The following is a 17,107-nucleotide window of genomic DNA, read 5'->3' as shown; positions in this document are numbered from 1 at the left end:
GCCATATTTTCTTTTGTTTTGAGGTGAAGTGTTTTCATGAGACTATCCCTTACAGGTCGGACTGTTTATTAGTTATAATAGATATGTCAAATCTAAGCCCATTTCAGATATGGGCTGAACTTAAAGTACTTTAATGTACATAAGCACGCCAGTCTTTTTCCAGGCAGTGCCATCTCATGTTACTAAATCAAAATGCTAGATTCACATTGAGACATTTGAAACCTGCGTTTGAGCAGATAAAACAAATACAGACAGTATGACCACTGGTATGCAGACAGTTTTAATGTCATCTGAGCTTGCAAGTAAATACAGGGTGTTAGAATAAAGTAATTAAGACCAGAATGGTCCATATGCCTGAAATGAACAATCAGTGATTTGAACTTCAGTTAATGTTTTCAGGTTTATCTCGAGCTCTATCAGTCGAAATTCCTACAGAAAATAAATTATGAATCCAAATTATTTGTACTTACAACCACATATGCTCGAGTTAAACCTGCGATATTTCTTTAAATCTGTAATTTAGGCAGATGTATTTGATCAAGGTGTGGGAAAATGGTGCTATGGAGCTAGATGTTAGACAATACCTCAGAAGAGATCCCAGACTCCTCTAGTACTTCCACTCTGTTTCTGTCATAGTTCTGTGTTGTAGTTACAGGTACGATCACAGCTGAGCCTGGGGGGCCTGATCTCGGGTCAGAGTCCGGTGTGGTCCCGAATTCTGCACCCCATAGTATTGGTAGGTTGAGGAGTAGGTGTGGTGGAGGGGTTAAGATTAGCCAATTAGTGACTTCGACGAATCTGGCAGGGGTGCAGGATTTGGCACAACACTGGCCGAACTGCTGTGTGTTTAAGTGCGGGTCTGATCCGGGATCAGCGCTGTGAGTTGGTCTGGGCTTGTGCTCCGTGTTATCGAATGTAACGAGGCCCGATATCCTCACTGCCTTATGAGACCAGCAAAAACACCCCGCCCACTGATGTCTGATTGGCTGAATGAGACGGAGCCACGCCCACCGCTCAGAGAACAGTGCCGCCACTAACGGCTGTAACTTTAACTTATTAAAGTTACAGAATTTCAGATTTTTATCATGGTACCCTGTTTTTTCACAATAAAATAATCACCTTAGTCAGGGCAGCGCCATATTTCATTTCTGACAGAGTGAAAACGAGGCTGTGATGGACTGAAGTAAACTACATCCATTGGATTGAACTGTTGTTTAACAACATACTGATTGTTCAGTTGATGAAACATCTCTTCGAATAAAATGTTCGCTTGACAAAAACTCCATAAAGCAGTTTTGAAAGTTGTGAGTTGGGAAAATTTCGACCTTTATATGATGTGTGCCACGACTGCACAGCCTTGTTTTAATCCGCATTAAATTTAAAATGGCATCTGACCTGATTAAGGCATATGGTGCATCCCAAATCACGCACTTTTTTGCGTTTTGTGGTATAAATAGTGCGAGTAGTGCATTGAAAATTACAAAAAGAAAATGTGTACTATAAATACCTGGATAACCAAAAAAAAAAACCTAAAGTTGGACACTTCGTCCACTATGTTGTTGCATCTTTTTTTGCGCAGCGAAGGGGGAGGGGCTATCAGACTCTGATTATTTAATGACAAAATAAACGTATATAGTTCATACATTACATGAGTGAGTACATAGTGTATAGTGCATCATTTGGGACGCAGCTGTAGATATATAAATAGGTAGATGCTCCAGAAGCGTCTGCACATCCGTATTCTCTGAGCCGTCTGTATGAGGTCACGCACAAAAACAATCAATGGGTTTCAAAATCCAACACCATTGCTTAGCCTGTGAATGTCAAAACAGCCAAAACTTTAATTCCTGAAGAAATTGGATAAACTTTCACAGGTAATAGTGTGTCAGTTTGTGTTTTTAATACTGTATGAACTCATTATTACAGGTTTTTAAACTACAGAACCTTTTAAGCATCATGTTAGCCTACAGCTTCGACTTCTTGTATTCTGTTAATTTAGCAAAATCATCTGCTTAAGTCTATTGCACACAGATACAGATATTCTCACATGCGTACAACTACAGTTGCAATGCACAGACAACTTGCTCTCAGTTTCTACTGACGCTAACAGGGCATCTACCTATACATATCTATGGATTATTTCAATAATAACTTTGCATCACACATAGTATTGAATGCACATTCATTTTTACAGTTTCTTCTGTTTAAATCAGAAAAACAAAATGTAGCACCATAACACTTAGAGCAGCTGTACATGTGTTTGTCTAATTCTTTTTTTAATCTAAATTCTCACGTAATACAGCTCAAAACTATTTAATTTCTTTGATTTTGAAGACCAGAACTAAGAATAGGAAATATAGAAATACATAATGTAGCATAAATCGAGGTCATCCGTGTGGCTTTGTAATGTTCTGAAGGTACAAAGTTTGTTTTTCACATCACATTATTTTTATTTTAATTGGACCGTGTGAGCTGATGATTTGTTTTATGTATATCTATTCACTGTATATCCATGAATTGTGATTCTTAGTGATGAATCTGTTGTTAAAAAGCTTACATTGAGAGGCTCTCTATAGACACGACGCACCACTCCACAGCTAGAGGCTAAATCTACAATATAAGCAATGAAATGCCTGAGATTTAAGATATTTGAAGATGAAATGCTTTGAAGCGCTTCACGTGCACGGCCTGGCTCTTGTTGAAACTGAATCATGCAGTTAGCTGGTGTGCCAAAGCTGTAAACCTTCATGGAGTCTTCTCTCTGTATTATACAGAAATTTAATGTAATGCAAAACTAAATAAATCTTTATTCATTAAGAGAGAGCAGATGGATGGGATGTTTTCTTCTTCAGCAGTCGACCCAAACACAGGACGGTCAGCTGCGTGAGTCGAGCTGATAAATAAGCTCATATGTTTTCCATGTGCTTTAATGTGATGAGAGGAAACTCTGGTGCCAAAACGATCATGTGACGGTGGACAGACGTCCGTCTGAGAGGACCTCTTGGTGTTTCTGTTTGTTCTCGTTCTTCTAATTGATAATCACAACTGAGTTTGGTTTTGTATTCTGTGGAAGTAGTTGGAGAAAAAAAAACTATTAGAGACTGGATGTTTTTTATACATATGACTATAATATACAACATGCATAAATTAAAAGATGTCTGTTCCACATCAGTACAATAAACAGAGAGAACCAATACTGTTGTGTTTGTGGTCATTTCTTGGGTAATTATTGACCTGTGAGATGCTAACAAGGAGATTGAATATTAAAGCGGGCATCTGATGAGTAATCAAATAGTGCTTGATCGTTACTATTAAAACATATAATTCCTTTAAGAATTTCAAGATCCTAAAACATATTACAGTTAAAGCATCAAGTTTTCATTGTCAGATACAGACATGAAGGAACCAGATGATTATTTTGTTTAAATATCATATTTTTCATTTAGCACTGTCCTTCAGAGGATACTTATATGTGAAGATAGTTAGATGTTTTATTTTTTCCCCGAAGTCAATTTACCCCGATCTTCGAATTCAAAAAGTTTTCACCCTCCAGCTCTTAATACATCTGTCATGTTTCTTTGAACCTTTTGTAATAGTTGTGTATGAGTCCATTAGTTGTTGATGTGAAGAGATGGATCTCAGACTCGTACACTGTTGGAAAAGGTTCATATATGAAAAAGCGGCTGGAAATCCAAAGGCCTGGAGGATTTTTCTGAAGAACAATGGTAGTTTAACTGCTTAGGACAAACAAGGGAGTCGTGAACAACCGTCACAAAACAGAAATACAGCCCTGGATCAACTAGTATTAAGAATCAAGCATATGTAGAGTTATGAAAGGGGTCATTTTTATAAATTCAGCTATTATTTTTGTCCTGTAGAATATATGTAAATATCTTTTACATAAAATATCTTACTCAGGACAGGACTATTTAAAAAAAAAAATAACATGAATTTTGTATGATGCCTCTTATTTTGGTGAAATACTACAATAAGGAATCTACCCAGCACTCTGTTTATGCCAATTATTATTATTATTTTTTATAAACTGTTGGTTTAGGAACAAACAAACGTTTAGGAGATTCGTGGCAAAGATTTAGGCTTTTGTTTTTATGTATTATGTACAGTCGTGGCCAAAAGTTTTGAGAATTACATAAATATTAGTTTTCAAAAAGTTTGCTGCTAAACTGCTTTTAGATCTTGGTTTCAGTTGTTTCTGTGATGTACTGAAATATAATTACAAGCACTTCATACGTTTCAAAGGCTTTTATGGACAATTACATGACATTTATGCAAAGAGTCAGTGTTTGCAGTGTTGGCCCTTCTTTTTCAGGACCTCTGCAATTCGGCTGGGCATGCTCTCAATCAACTTCTGGGCCAAATCCTGACTGATAGCAACCCATTCTTTCATAATCACTTCTTGGAGTTTGTCAGAATTAGTGGGTTTTTGTTTGTCCACCCGCCTCTTGAGGATTGACCACAAGTTCTCAATGGGATTAAGATCTGGGGAGTTTCCAGGCCACGGACCCAAAAGTTCAACATTCTGGTCCCCGAGCCACTTAGTTATCACTTTTGCCTTATGGCACGGTGCTCCATCGTGCTGGAAAATGCATTGCTCTTCACCAAACTGTTGTTGGATTGTTGGAAGAAGTTGCTGTTGGAGGGTGTTTTGGTACCATTCTTAATTCATGGCTGTGTTTTTGGGCAGAATTGTGAGTGAGCCCACTCCCTTGGATGAGAAGCAACCCCACACATGAATGGTGTCAGGATGCTTTACTGTTGGCATGACACAGGACTCATGGTAGCGCTCACCTTTTCTTCTCCGGACAAGCCTTTTTCCAGATGCCCCAAACAATCGGAAAGGGGCTTCATCGGAGAATATGACTTTGCCCCAGTCCTCAGCAGTCCATTCACTATACTTTCTGCAGAAGATCAATCTGTCCCTGATGTTTTTTTGGAGAGAAGTGGCTTCTTTGCTGCCCTTCTTTACACCAGGCCATCTTCCAAAGGTCTTGGCCTCACTGTGCGTGCAGATGCGCTCACACCTGCCTGCTGCCATTCCTGAGCAAGCTCTGCACTGGTGGCACTCCGATCCCGCAGCTGAATCCTCTTTAGGAGACCATCCTGGCGCTTGCTGGACTTTCTTGGACGCCCTGAAGCCTTCTTTACAAGAATTGAACCTCTTTCCTTGAAGTTCTTGATGATCCTATAAATTGTTGATTTAGGTGCAATCTTAGTAGCCACAATATCCTTGCCTGTGAAGCCATTTTTTTGCCACACAATGATGGCTGCACGCATTTCTTTGCAGGTCACCATGGTTAACAATGGAAGAACAATGATTTCAAGCATCAGCCTCCTTTTAACATGTCAAGTCTGCCATTCTAACCCAATCAGCCTGACATAATGATCTCCAGCCTTGTGCTCGTCAACATTCTCACCTGAGTTAACAAGACGATTACTGAAATGATCTCAGCAGGTACTTTAATGACAGCAATGAAATGCAGTGGAAAGGTTTTTTTGGGATTAAGTTAATTTTCATGGCAAAGAAGGACTATGCAATTCATCTGATCACTCTTCAGAACATTCTGGAGTATATGCAAATTGCTATTATAAAAACTTAAGCAACAACTTTTCCAATTTCCAATATTTATGTAATTCTCAAAACTTTTGGCCACGACTGTACATTAACATGATCAGTTAAAACTGGTCCACATGCTCTGAATGATAACCTCGCGCACGCGCAGCTGCGTCGACGTGATGATGTCACCCGTGCGTCGGCCAATCAGCGCTCGAGCTCTGCGCCACTTCCTCGAGGTCTCGTCACCGAGCGGGAGGCGAGCTGCGTGCGCGGGTCGGAAGTCTCTTTCCGAGAGGAAAAAAACAAATAAAACAATAAAGCAACACCAAATAAACACTGTCAAAACTTTGCGAATATGGACCATTACACTGCATATTGAACCTCGGATAGATAAAGCAGCTCTAGGACTGATAAATAAGCGCACATTAGGCGGACTGAGGGGCGCTGGGGAAGAGTTAGCCGCTGATGCTAACGCACGATGCTAACTCACTGATTTATGACCGAGTTTAGCGATATTTCCACTAAAAACTGCGCATTCCGGCGGATTTGAAATTCAGGAGTGTGTGGTGTTAGTAGAGTGTGTGTTGCTGAAGTACAGGAGGAGATTTGTCTTCTCTGGGTCGTGTGTGTCGAGGCCTGCGATAAGAGGAGTCGGTTTAACTCTCCACACGTGCAGGAGGTAAACAGGTGAAGATGTCGGCCCAGGCGCAGATGAGGGCCATGCTGGACCAGCTCATGGGCACGAGCAGAGATGGTGAGTGTTTCAGTCGCATCAAAGCGTAACTAAACCATGCGTTTGATTCAATCAGCGATTCGTTACTTTAACTGACTCCGTTTGGTGATTTATACTGTGTGCAGTGATCCTCGAGCGATTTATTTGACAAACCTGTTAAAAAGCCACGGTTTCATAGCTCTCTGTGGTTAGTTAAATCATTTAATGTCACTAAACTCAGTATCTGATTGACGGAAATACGTCAGATCGACGATTCCCACGATGTCGTCGCCATGACGTTGTTATTTGTGTTATGCTCACTTTTTGATTGGCATGATTTCGTGATTGCAATTATTTCGCACGAGAAATAATTTCATTAGACTTGAATTCAATTAAGAATCATGAGTATCCCGAGTTTGACATTGTCAGTTTTATGATTTGTATGATTTCTTTGACATGATTTAGTTAACTTATAACTATATATATGATAGGTAGAAATTGATAGCCTGAATGCACTGTAAGTCGCTTTGGATAAAAGCATCTGCTAAATGCATACATTTTTTCATTTAATTTTAAATTTTAACTTATTTTATTAATTACATGATTTGTTAACATCATTATTAGTTTGATATAATTTTATAACATTCATGAATTTGTTTATTTGATTAAAACTCTTATAGTTTGGCTATATCAGTGATAAATGTATTGTTGTATGAGAATCATGAATATGATGATTCATTTGCCATGATCCACGCTTTGCTTGAAATAATTTTATTATCTTACAAAATTATTAAAATAATTGTTCTCAATTTTTTGGGCATAATTAAGTCAAAATTGTAATTTCATCAACATTCATATAATTTTTAAATGAGAATCATGAATTGAATTGTTGCAAGGCTGTTCATTTGAACAGTGTGTCTCATTGTTTGTGTGTTTGATTGTGGCTTGATTTGATGATTTTTGATGCCCATAATCTGTGGATCTGTTTTCACACAGGAGACACGATGAGACAGCGGATCAAGTTCACGGACGAGCGGGTGTGTAAGAGTCATCTGCTGGAGTCGTGTCCACATGACATACTGTCTGGAACCGTAAGTGTCTCTTTATCAGTCCTCATCTCTGTGGGTTTGACTTTCCTTATCCAAAACCCTGTTCGTTAACTGCAGTGCTTCATTTACGCTACACCACAGTTGCATTATGACATCAAAAATGTTATCTGAGGTTTCTAAATGGTTGTATTGTGTAGCGCATGGATCTGGGAGAGTGTGTGAAGATTCACGATCTCGCTTTGAGAGCAGATTACGAGATCGCATCTAAACAGCAGGAGTATTTCTTTGAGCTGGATGTGAGTAAAACCCTTTCCGTTTGTATACATTTGACTGTGTGTGTGTGAACTGCTCATAAATGGCTGATTGTGGCATGTCTCCTCAGGCCGCAGAGCACCTGCAGTCCTTCATCGCAGACTGTGACCGAAGAACCGAACTGGCCAAGAAACGTCTGGCTGAAACACAGGAAGAGATCAGCGCTGAAGTGGCTGCTAAGGTAAAACCTGACGGTCTGCGCAGGGGAATCCCTAAACAGAGATTTCACTTGCACATCATTTTCATATTGAAGTTTCACACACCTGCAAGTAGTGAGCCCTGGTCCACAGCTCTGATATAAATGGGCCCTTCAGTGTGTCCTTTTCCAACTTCCTGTTTTGATAGGAAATACATGCAAACAGAAAATAGATCCACTTAAACCGGTTTATTTTATTTTTATTTTTTTAAGGTATCATATCTTACACAACCTTGTCTCCACCACAGAGTAAAAAAAAGTTGATTGCAAAATCTCACAATTCTGACTTTTTTCACAAATCTGATGTTTTCTTTTCAAATTTTAAATTTAGATTTTGAAGTTTTAATTAAAAGTCTGAATTGTAGAATATTAGCATAGAATTCTGAGTCTGAAAAAATGTCAGAATAATGAGTAAAATAAACTCTGAATTGTGAGATATGTTCTTGTGATTGCGAGAAGTCAGAATAGTGGATAAAAAGTCACTATTAACATTTTTTTCTTTGTTTTGTGGCAGAAATAGGTTTCTGTAATATATTGCCTGTAACATATTGTAGTTATTTTGCCTGAGATCAGTTTATAACATTATTCAAAGTCTTATTTTCATGCACAAATAATTTCATATGTCACACCCACTCTCTGACCCTTACTACGAATCTTGTCTGTTGTATTTACAGCTGTAACTCTTAGTCTTCTTCATGTTTTCTGGTTTTCTGTGTGCTGTGATCGGCAGGCGGAGCGTGTGCACGAGCTGAACGAGGAGATCGGGAAGCTGCTGGCGCGTGCGGAGCAGCTGGGCGGCGAGGGGAACGTGGACGAGGCTCAGCAGGTGCTGGAAAAGGTGGAGAAAACACGCACCCTGAAGAAAGAGGCAGAGGTCAGTGTGGGGTCAAAGGTCACGGGGGCCAGGTGGAAATAACGCTGTAGTCCTCTGTACTACCTGTACAATTCAATTTGATTGGGTGTAAAAAAAAATATTGTGGTGTTCTAATCGCATTATTGTGTTTAGGACATATACCGCAACTCCATGCCAGCCTCCAGCTTCCAGCAGCAGAAGCTACGTGTGTGTGAGGTTTGCTCTGCCTACCTCGGCCTCCACGACAACGACCGCCGCCTCGCTGACCACTTCGGAGGGAAACTTCATATAGGGTTCATCGAAATCCGTGAGAAACTTGAAAAACTGAGGGTAAGAGAGCACACAGAGCTCAGTCGGGCTGTTGTCACGCATCTCTTCATTGACAATCTGCTGTGACTTGCAGAAAGCTGTGACGGAGAAACAGGAGCGCCTGCGCACGAAGAGAAGAGAGGAGCGCGACCGAGAGGAGGAGCGAGCCCGAGAGTGGGAGATGGAGAAAGAGAAAGAACGCGAGCGGGAGCGCGAGAGAGAAAGAGAGAGAGAGCGTGAGCGAGAGAGAGAGAGAGACAGAGAGAGGGAACGCAGGAGGTCCGTCTCTGTCTTCTGCTTTCATTTCATTCAACAAAATGTGTTGAAATCATAATGGAGCCTTTATATTATATACAGCTGGAATAGTATCTTGATATTTATGTACTTTGCTTCCGATTAGTTGAGTCGTAATAGTCAAGTCCAAGCCACATTTATTTCTTTAGTGCTATATATGATACTAATTGTTTCGAAGCAGCTTCACAGTAATGAACAGTAAAATAAGGCAAGAAAATAAATAGTAAGGTTGTAAAAGTTATTGGTTTTGAAACCAATTCAATTTCAGCTTTAGAGCAGCTCTACAGAGGACAACAGTGTCATTATTCAGTTCAGTGTTGATTCACTTTATATTCAATGATGATTCAAGTAGTTCAGATTCAGTTCAGATATACAATAACAGTAACAGTGTCGAATTTGCAAAGTTCATCAATTATGAAATGAACTCAAACTATGAAGCAGCTCTACAGAAGACAATAGTGTCATTATTCAGCTCAGTTAAGGGGCGATTCATTTAAAGGGGTGGTTCGGGATTTTTGACATCGGACCTCATTTTTAGGTCAGCCTGGTTGTTATTCATCAGTGGAGACATTTTTTTTTTTTAATTATCCAGTCCTTATATTTGGATAGTTGGCCGATGCTAGGCTAGCGCGAGTCAATGGGTATATGTTAGCCAGCCATTAAAACCCGTTTTACCCGCTCCACAGTGCACCAAACGCAAATCAATTATAACACTAGACTATCGATGCAAATGTCCGTTGAGAGAATAATGTTAGAAATCAAACTTACCTTTCATCTCAATGATCCTAAAGGAACTAGTTTCTCAGCCGCTGCGGAATTTTACTTTGCTCCGGTTAGTAATGATCAGTGTGCCAGCGGCAGGTAAATACACTTGCGTCATGTGTGGACCGGCTCACTCGGTTGCCTAGGTAATCAATATCACTCCGCTGCTGCTGTCGACAAGGCTTATGATTACAGGGAACAAATTATAACTAATGCAATGTGATGAAAGGTAAGTTTGATTTCTAACATTATTCTCTCAACGGACATTTGCATCGATAGTCTAGTGTTATAATTGATTTGCGTTTGGTGCACTGTGGAGCGGGTAAAACGGGTTTTAATGGCTGGCTAACATATACCCATTGACTCGCGCTAGCCTTGTATCGGCTATCTATCCAAATATAAAGACTGGATAATTTAAAAAAAAAAATGTCTCCACTAATGAATAACAACCAGGCTGACTTAAAAATGAGGTCCGATGTCAAAAATCCCGAACCACCCCTTTAAGTTCAGATTCAATAACAGTGATGCAATTTTAGTATCATTCTCAGTTTGATTCAGTTCAATGTTGATTCAGTTCAGATTCAGTAACAGTGTTAATATGACTGTTTAATTATGAAACTAACTCAATTCAATTATAAAGCAGGCAGCTCTAAAGAGACCGTAGTGTCGTCATTCAGCTCATGTCAGTTCATAATATAAACTAAACAGCCACATAGATTCAGAATCTAATAGAAACGTAAAAACTTCAAGAACTAAAAATAAGCCAGATCAGATAAGCCAGTATTAACTATGATCAATTTTGTTTTTGCTGTCTAATTTGGAGATGTAGTAAAGCAGTAGTTACACTTTCTTTAAAGATGTGAAATGTCACATAGAGACTCAGGTGAACGTTTTTAAAGATTTGACTTGCAAATTGTTGAAGCAGTGTTTTGAATCTTCATCTTTCATCCCTCTCTTCTTAGGTCCAGATCCAGAAGTGGTGAGCGATATCGGTGAGCATCAGCTTCCTTCCTATTTAATAACATCTGGATCAGTATCACATGTACTCTGTGTGTGTGTGTGTGTGTGTGTGTGTGTATATATATATATATATATATATCTTTCTCTCTGCTTTGTAGGGAAGGAGGAAGCTCGTCCTCTCATCGCTCTCGTCGGCACCGTGAGGATGGAGAGAGAGAACGAGAAAGGGAGAGGAAACACAGGCACAAAGATCGCCATCGCTCTCGCTCCCACTCACACAGGAGTAAAAGGAAGAGGTACCACAACAACGCCAGCTTGACTCCACCTGTCTGGGCTCTTGTGGAGGGACTGTTACGTTTGAGCAATAGGGCATGATTTACAGTGATTTTGCCACAGACAAGGGCAGATAAATGTGGTCAAATCAGTGTAATCAACAACATTGACAAGATACCAGTGTTGTTCAAATTCAAGGAATACATGTGGTGTGTAACATGGTCATAGTTCATGTTTTAGAGCCAGATCAATTTGAAATAAAGTAATGGAAATCTTTATTAAATAACTGGTATTAGTAATTAAAATTATTTTAAATAAAATAAGTGTAAACAATATAATTAACACTCAAACCAATGTTATTAAAATAAATGCTGTGTTTTGTGTATATTGGTCATGATCAGTTGTAAATAAAGCAGTGGATATTTTTTTTAATTGAATAGATGTATATTTGGAATTTATACAATTGAAAATTATTTACAAATTATTAATCCATTGTAAATAATTTAATTTACTTTTAAAAGACTAGATTTGGATTTGGAATTTAATTTACTTAACATTTTTGAAATGTTAAATAATCTTTGTGGAATTTTTATTTTTACTTAATAAAATTAATATTAGGAATTTATACCATTTAAAATTTTTGTGTCGATATGAAGTAATTATTTAAATAATAAAGTGTTAAAAAAATTGTTTAATATACATACTACTATATATTACACACACACACACACACACACATATATACATATATATCCCCATTTGTGCCTGCCACACTCACTACTGATACATTTCTTCAGGTCTTCACACACCAGAGATCCGGAGCCGAATCTGCCTCTGCCTCTGCCTCAGGAGAGATTGCGGGAGAACGCCGCGGATGAGAGATGGTGGGACAACGGACGCAGGGACATGGAGAGAGAGAGATCCCCCGTCTCCCCAGACATGAGCCGAATGAAAGAGCAGGAGAGATCTGTGTCACGGGAGAGATCTGTGTCGCTGGAGAGAGATCAGCGCTCCAGCTCCGAGGAGAGAGAGTCCGGAGAGATTTAGAGGGAAAGATTCAGATACTTTACTGTAGCTTCCGATCCCTGCTCCTTCTCATAGCCGGCAGTAGCCCACACTGATCTGTCAATAACTGGATGAGCTTTCCGTCCGGTTACTCATACATCAGTAGAAGCTCAGCAGCTACAGAGAGGGAGCCAGTCAAAGATTGAGTGTGTGTGTGTGTGTGTGTGTGTGTGTGTGTGTGAGAGAGAGAGAGAGAGAGAGAAAGACCAGCATCATTATTTGAGATACAGATGATGCTTCAGACAGCAAGAGTTACACAATTTGATCTAGTTGATCCAAACTAGTCAGCAAACCAAAAGAACATGAAGTGTTGTAGAGGGGAAAGATTGCACTTAGAAGTAGTTTATTTTTTATGTTGCAAAATAAGGAGAGGTGGATGAAGGTAAACCTGCAGGAATATAAAACCACCACCCGAGAAGATTTTTTTCCTCATTTTAAACTGGCTACTATTGTTTTTTCTTACTTTTTTTTTTTATAATTAAAGCTCCTGAAATGATTATTTTGATGTGGATATTATTGTCTCCTGTTTTTTCCTCTGATTTCATTTGATATGAATCTAAACTCAGAGCTGAACTGAGCAGTAAACCTGGATTATATCATTTTGTGTGTTTTTTTTCCTCCAGAAAGCCCACACCAGTTTTTTACACATAACCACATGCATTTGTAATTCGTCTTGGGTTATTTCTCATGGTACCACGATGTGTGAGTTTCTCTTCCCCCTTTAAAACTCTTTCGTTTTGCTGTGTTGAGAGGATGTCTTGAAACTTCATCTTGCCTTGTCATTATGCTTCGAAATAATAAATCTCTTGCGTTCCTTGTTTAAAGGGTTTCAGTCTTCTTGAGAACTCATTTGAATCCATTTTTTCTGCCTTTGCTGAAATAAATGTGAATGTTAATACTTTTATTTAAATTTCTGCACGGAAATACCAGTGTTTGCAATGAAACAAAAGTGTTTAAGTATCAGGAGACCACCACACTTAAACTGCAGTGTGACGTTACATCTAAATTCATTCATTAATTGAAGTCTAAAATTAAACATCATATTGACAGGTCCGCGGTTTAAACAATAACGTGATATTTAACCCCTGGATTGCAATCGGGCTAGTTTTAAGAAGCAATTTAAGGATTCTGTTGTGAAAACCTGGCAAACCTCCCTGATTTCATAAGTGCGATACAGACCTCTGAGAAAAAAAATGTCTATATAAACGTTATATATATATATATTTTTTTTTTTTTGCTTGTTTGTTGGTTTGTATAAACAGTTTACATTTTTATAAAATCGTCCGTTTTCTCAAAAAACGAAATTAAAAGTTTGAGATGAATAATTTAAGATCATAGTGTAAAAGGCGGTTTCTGTACGCGCGAGGGCAGCAGCGCGCGCACTATGGCGCAGCAGCGGTGTGACGTCACGCGTGTCGACTTTGAAAAATAAGCGCGAGGAGGAAGCGCCGAGTTTTTTTCTCGGTAAACAAACAAACATATAAAACTACACATTTGTGCTATAGCTCATCATGGCGCTGCTGATTCCGTACAGTAAAGTGCTCGAGCTGAACATCTCCACTGTGCTCGTGAGTAACGCGCGTCAGCTCGTCTCACTGATGCGGTTTAATATAGTATAATATAACAACACAAATCAATCTCAATCTTTGTATCCGTATCGAAATAGTTGAAAACGAGGAGCTGCAGTCCGAACTAGCCAACGCCATAGTGCAAAATGAGAAAGATGTCACCGTCAATGTGTGAGTGCATATATTATGTTATTTATTAGTATTAATAACAACAGTTACCAATAGTAATTTTTATGGTTTAATGGACGACTTATGGAATAATAATTATTAGTGTAGGTTAAACAGTCACTTCGAGACTCGAAGTAATTTGTATCATTAATAAAGTTATTCACAAAAAGAAATGAACTGTACTTAAGAAAAATAAATTTAAAGTCAAATACACTCAAAAAAAGTTGAAACTTTATATATATATATATATAATTATTATTTTGCTAATGATGTCACAGAGGTCAAGGTTTTACCTGTTTACATGTGGTTCCCAGATTGGTAAGAAATAACTAAATAAATAGTTGATAAAATGTCTCTATGACATTTGGTTTGAGATTGAGAAGAATGAACAGCATTTTCTGAAGGTCAAGCTTTCCTTTTACTGATCATTTGCTTAAATGGCATGACTTGAATGTTTTAGACAGTAGTCTCTTTTGCTCAACAGAGCTGCATTTCTTTAATAAAAAATACAGTAAAAGTGTGAAAAATTATTGCAATTTAAAATAACTTTTTTTCTATGTGAATCTACTTTAGACTGTAATTTATTTCTGTGATCAAAGCTGAATTTTCAGCATCATTCCTCCAGTCTTCAGTGTCACATGATCCTTCAGAAATCACTCTGATATACTGATTTACTGCTCGAGAAACATTTCTGATTATTATCAATGTTGAAAACAGTTGTGCTGACGAATATTGTTGTGGAAACTGTATTGCATTTTATTTTTTTAGGATTCACAGATGAATTTATTTCAAATATAAATCTTTCGTAACATTATAAATGTCTTCACTGTCACTTTTCCTCTATTTGTCCTCTCTGACCCGCTGCTGAGTGACCTCTGACCTTGTAGAGGACTGAGCTTCAATATGATCAATTGAGAACTACAGTAAGACTCGGCTCATTACTTTGAACGTCCACACAGGAAAGACAAGTTGCAGATAGGACTGCAGATTAGTTCAGGTGGGTGTGACCGTTATTTTATCATCAGTGTCCATGAATTAAAAATTTTCCATGGGACTTTATTATTTACTGTGTGTTTTTATGGCTGCCCCGACATTTATAGTTAACACTTGTACCGAGTTAATAAAACCTCCAATCCAGCAGGGGGCAGCGAATGAATCATTTCTAACATTCCACAAATTACCATCCCTTAACAATATTTATAAATAAAATAACATTTTTAACCAGATGACTATGCTGTTTTTATGTGCTATTTAATTTTTTTTTTTTTATGAATCATGTTTCTCATAAAAGTATAATACTAGTAAAACGTTTTGATATACTTGCAGAGTTTATTTTACTTTTTTTATTATTATTATCATTCCCATGTTTTCCCAGTTTTAATGACTTAACTATTATTCTAAAATAATGATTAAAAAAAATTTATTGTGTCAAAACATTTGAATACTGAACCTATAAATCAATATTGTTTTTGCCCTAAAATATCCTAACATCCAGTAATTATGTAAGCAAAAATATTTATATGGTTTGGAGAAAAAGTATTGCAGAAAAAGTTAAACAATAAGATAAATATGCTTTTTACTCCAGTGTTATTGGGGGAAGTCGTGGCCTAATGGTTAGAGAGTCGGACTCCCAATCGAAAGGTTGTGAGTTTGAGTCCTGGGCCGGCAGGAATTGTGAGTGGGGGGAGTGCATGTACAGTTCTCTCTCCACCCTCAATACCACGACTTAGGTGCCCTTGAGCAAGGCATCGAACCCCCAACTGCTCCCCGGGTGCCGCAGCATAAATGGCTGCCCACTGCTCTGGGTGTGTGCTCACAGTGTGTGTGTGTGTGTTCACTGCTCTGTGTGTGTGTGCACTTCGGATGGGTTAAATGCAGAGCACAAATTCTGAGTATGGGTCACCATACTTGGCTGAATGTCACTTAACTTCACTTTGATTTTAGATGCTGTTATAGTTTATTGCTATTTTATTTTTATATTTTCTGTTTTCATCTTAATTTTCATTTACTTTTTATTAATTTTGGTGTGTGTTTTAGTTATTTTTATTACATTGTTTTGTTTATTTTTTTTATATATAATGTGTATATAGATGTTATTCACATTTATTTCAGTTTTAGTTATTTTATTTACATTTACATTTAGTAATTTAGCAGATGCTTTTATCCAAAGTGACTTACAAATTAGAAAATTGGAAGCAATCAAATCAACACAAGAGCAATGATATATAAGTGCTATAACAAGTCTCAGTTAGCTTAAACACAGTACACATAGCAAGGTCTTTTAAATAATATAATAAATAAAAAGAAAAAATAGAATAGAAAATGAATTGGACAAGCTAGTGTTAGAGGTCTTTTTTATTTTTATTTTTAAGAATAGAATTAGAATAGTGAGTGCTAAAGTTAGAGGGTCAAATAAAGATGGAAGAGATGTGTTTTAAGCCGATTCTTGAAGATGGCTAAGGACTCAGCTGCTCGGATTGAGTTGGGGAGGTCATTCCACCAGGAGGGAACATTTAATTTAAAAGTCCGTAAAAGTGACTTTGTGCTTCTTTGGGATGGCACAATCAAGCGACGTTCACTTGCAGAACGCAAGCTTCTAGAGGGCACATTAGTCTGAAGTAACAAATTTAGGTAAATGGGTGCAGAGCCAGTGGTGGTTTTGTAGGCAAACATCAATGCCTTGAATTTTATGCGAGCAGCTTTTGGAAGCCAGTGCAAATTGATGAACAGAGCTGTGATGTGTATTCTTTTCGGCTCATTAAAAATTAATCTTGCTGCCGATAATTGTAAAGGTTTGATAGAACTGGCTGGAAGACCTGCCAAGAGAGCATTGCAATAGTCCAGCCTGGACAGAACAAGAGCTTGAACAAGGAGTTGTGCAGCATGTTCCGAAAGAAAGGGCTTGATCTTCTTGATGTTGAATAAAGAAAATCTGCAGAACTGGACAGAATGTGGTCAGAGAAATTCAGCTGATCATCAATCATTACTCCAAGGTTTCTGGCTGTTTTTGA

General features: G+C 38.1%; 1 protein-coding gene and 1 long non-coding RNA gene across 2 annotated transcripts; both read left to right on the top strand.

The window, feature by feature from the left end:
• Positions 1 to 1,524: 1,524 nt before the first annotated feature.
• Positions 1,525 to 3,194, top strand: LOC132142829 (uncharacterized). The gene is made up of 2 exons (XR_009434111.1): positions 1,525 to 1,725; positions 1,763 to 3,194. It is a non-coding gene; the product is annotated as an uncharacterized LOC132142829 (long non-coding RNA).
• A 2,598-nt stretch (positions 3,195 to 5,792) lies between these two features.
• On the top strand, positions 5,793 to 13,184 carry LOC132142828 (putative RNA-binding protein Luc7-like 1). Its single transcript, XM_059552996.1, has 10 exons — positions 5,793 to 6,329; positions 7,284 to 7,378; positions 7,534 to 7,632; positions 7,719 to 7,829; positions 8,575 to 8,718; positions 8,851 to 9,027; positions 9,101 to 9,285; positions 11,025 to 11,054; positions 11,181 to 11,318; positions 12,093 to 13,184. Exons 1-10 carry the CDS (start codon positions 6,269 to 6,271, stop codon positions 12,340 to 12,342), a joined length of 1,290 nt encoding a protein of 429 aa, XP_059408979.1. The 5' UTR covers positions 5,793 to 6,268; the 3' UTR covers positions 12,343 to 13,184.
• Positions 13,185 to 17,107: the final 3,923 nt, after the last annotated feature.

Source organism: Carassius carassius, chromosome 6 (assembly GCF_963082965.1).
Source record: "Carassius carassius chromosome 6, fCarCar2.1, whole genome shotgun sequence".
Taxonomy (NCBI): Eukaryota; Metazoa; Chordata; class Actinopteri; order Cypriniformes; family Cyprinidae; genus Carassius; species Carassius carassius.
The sequence above is the reverse complement of the archived record's forward strand: the minus strand, read 5'-3'. Positions and strand labels throughout refer to the sequence as shown.

Bases quoted from the DNA above. Each gene is read 5' to 3' on its own strand.
- LOC132142828 (XM_059552996.1), top strand. From the start codon at position 6,269: ATGTCGGCCCAGGCGCAGATGAGGGCCATGCTGGACCAGCTCATGGGC. The intron at 6,330-7,283 runs GTGAGTGTTTCA...GTTTTCACACAG, and splicing joins CATGGGCACGAGCAGAGATG to GAGACACGATGAGACAGCGG. The intron at 7,830-8,574 runs GTAAAACCTGAC...TGTGATCGGCAG, and splicing joins GCGCTGAAGTGGCTGCTAAG to GCGGAGCGTGTGCACGAGCT.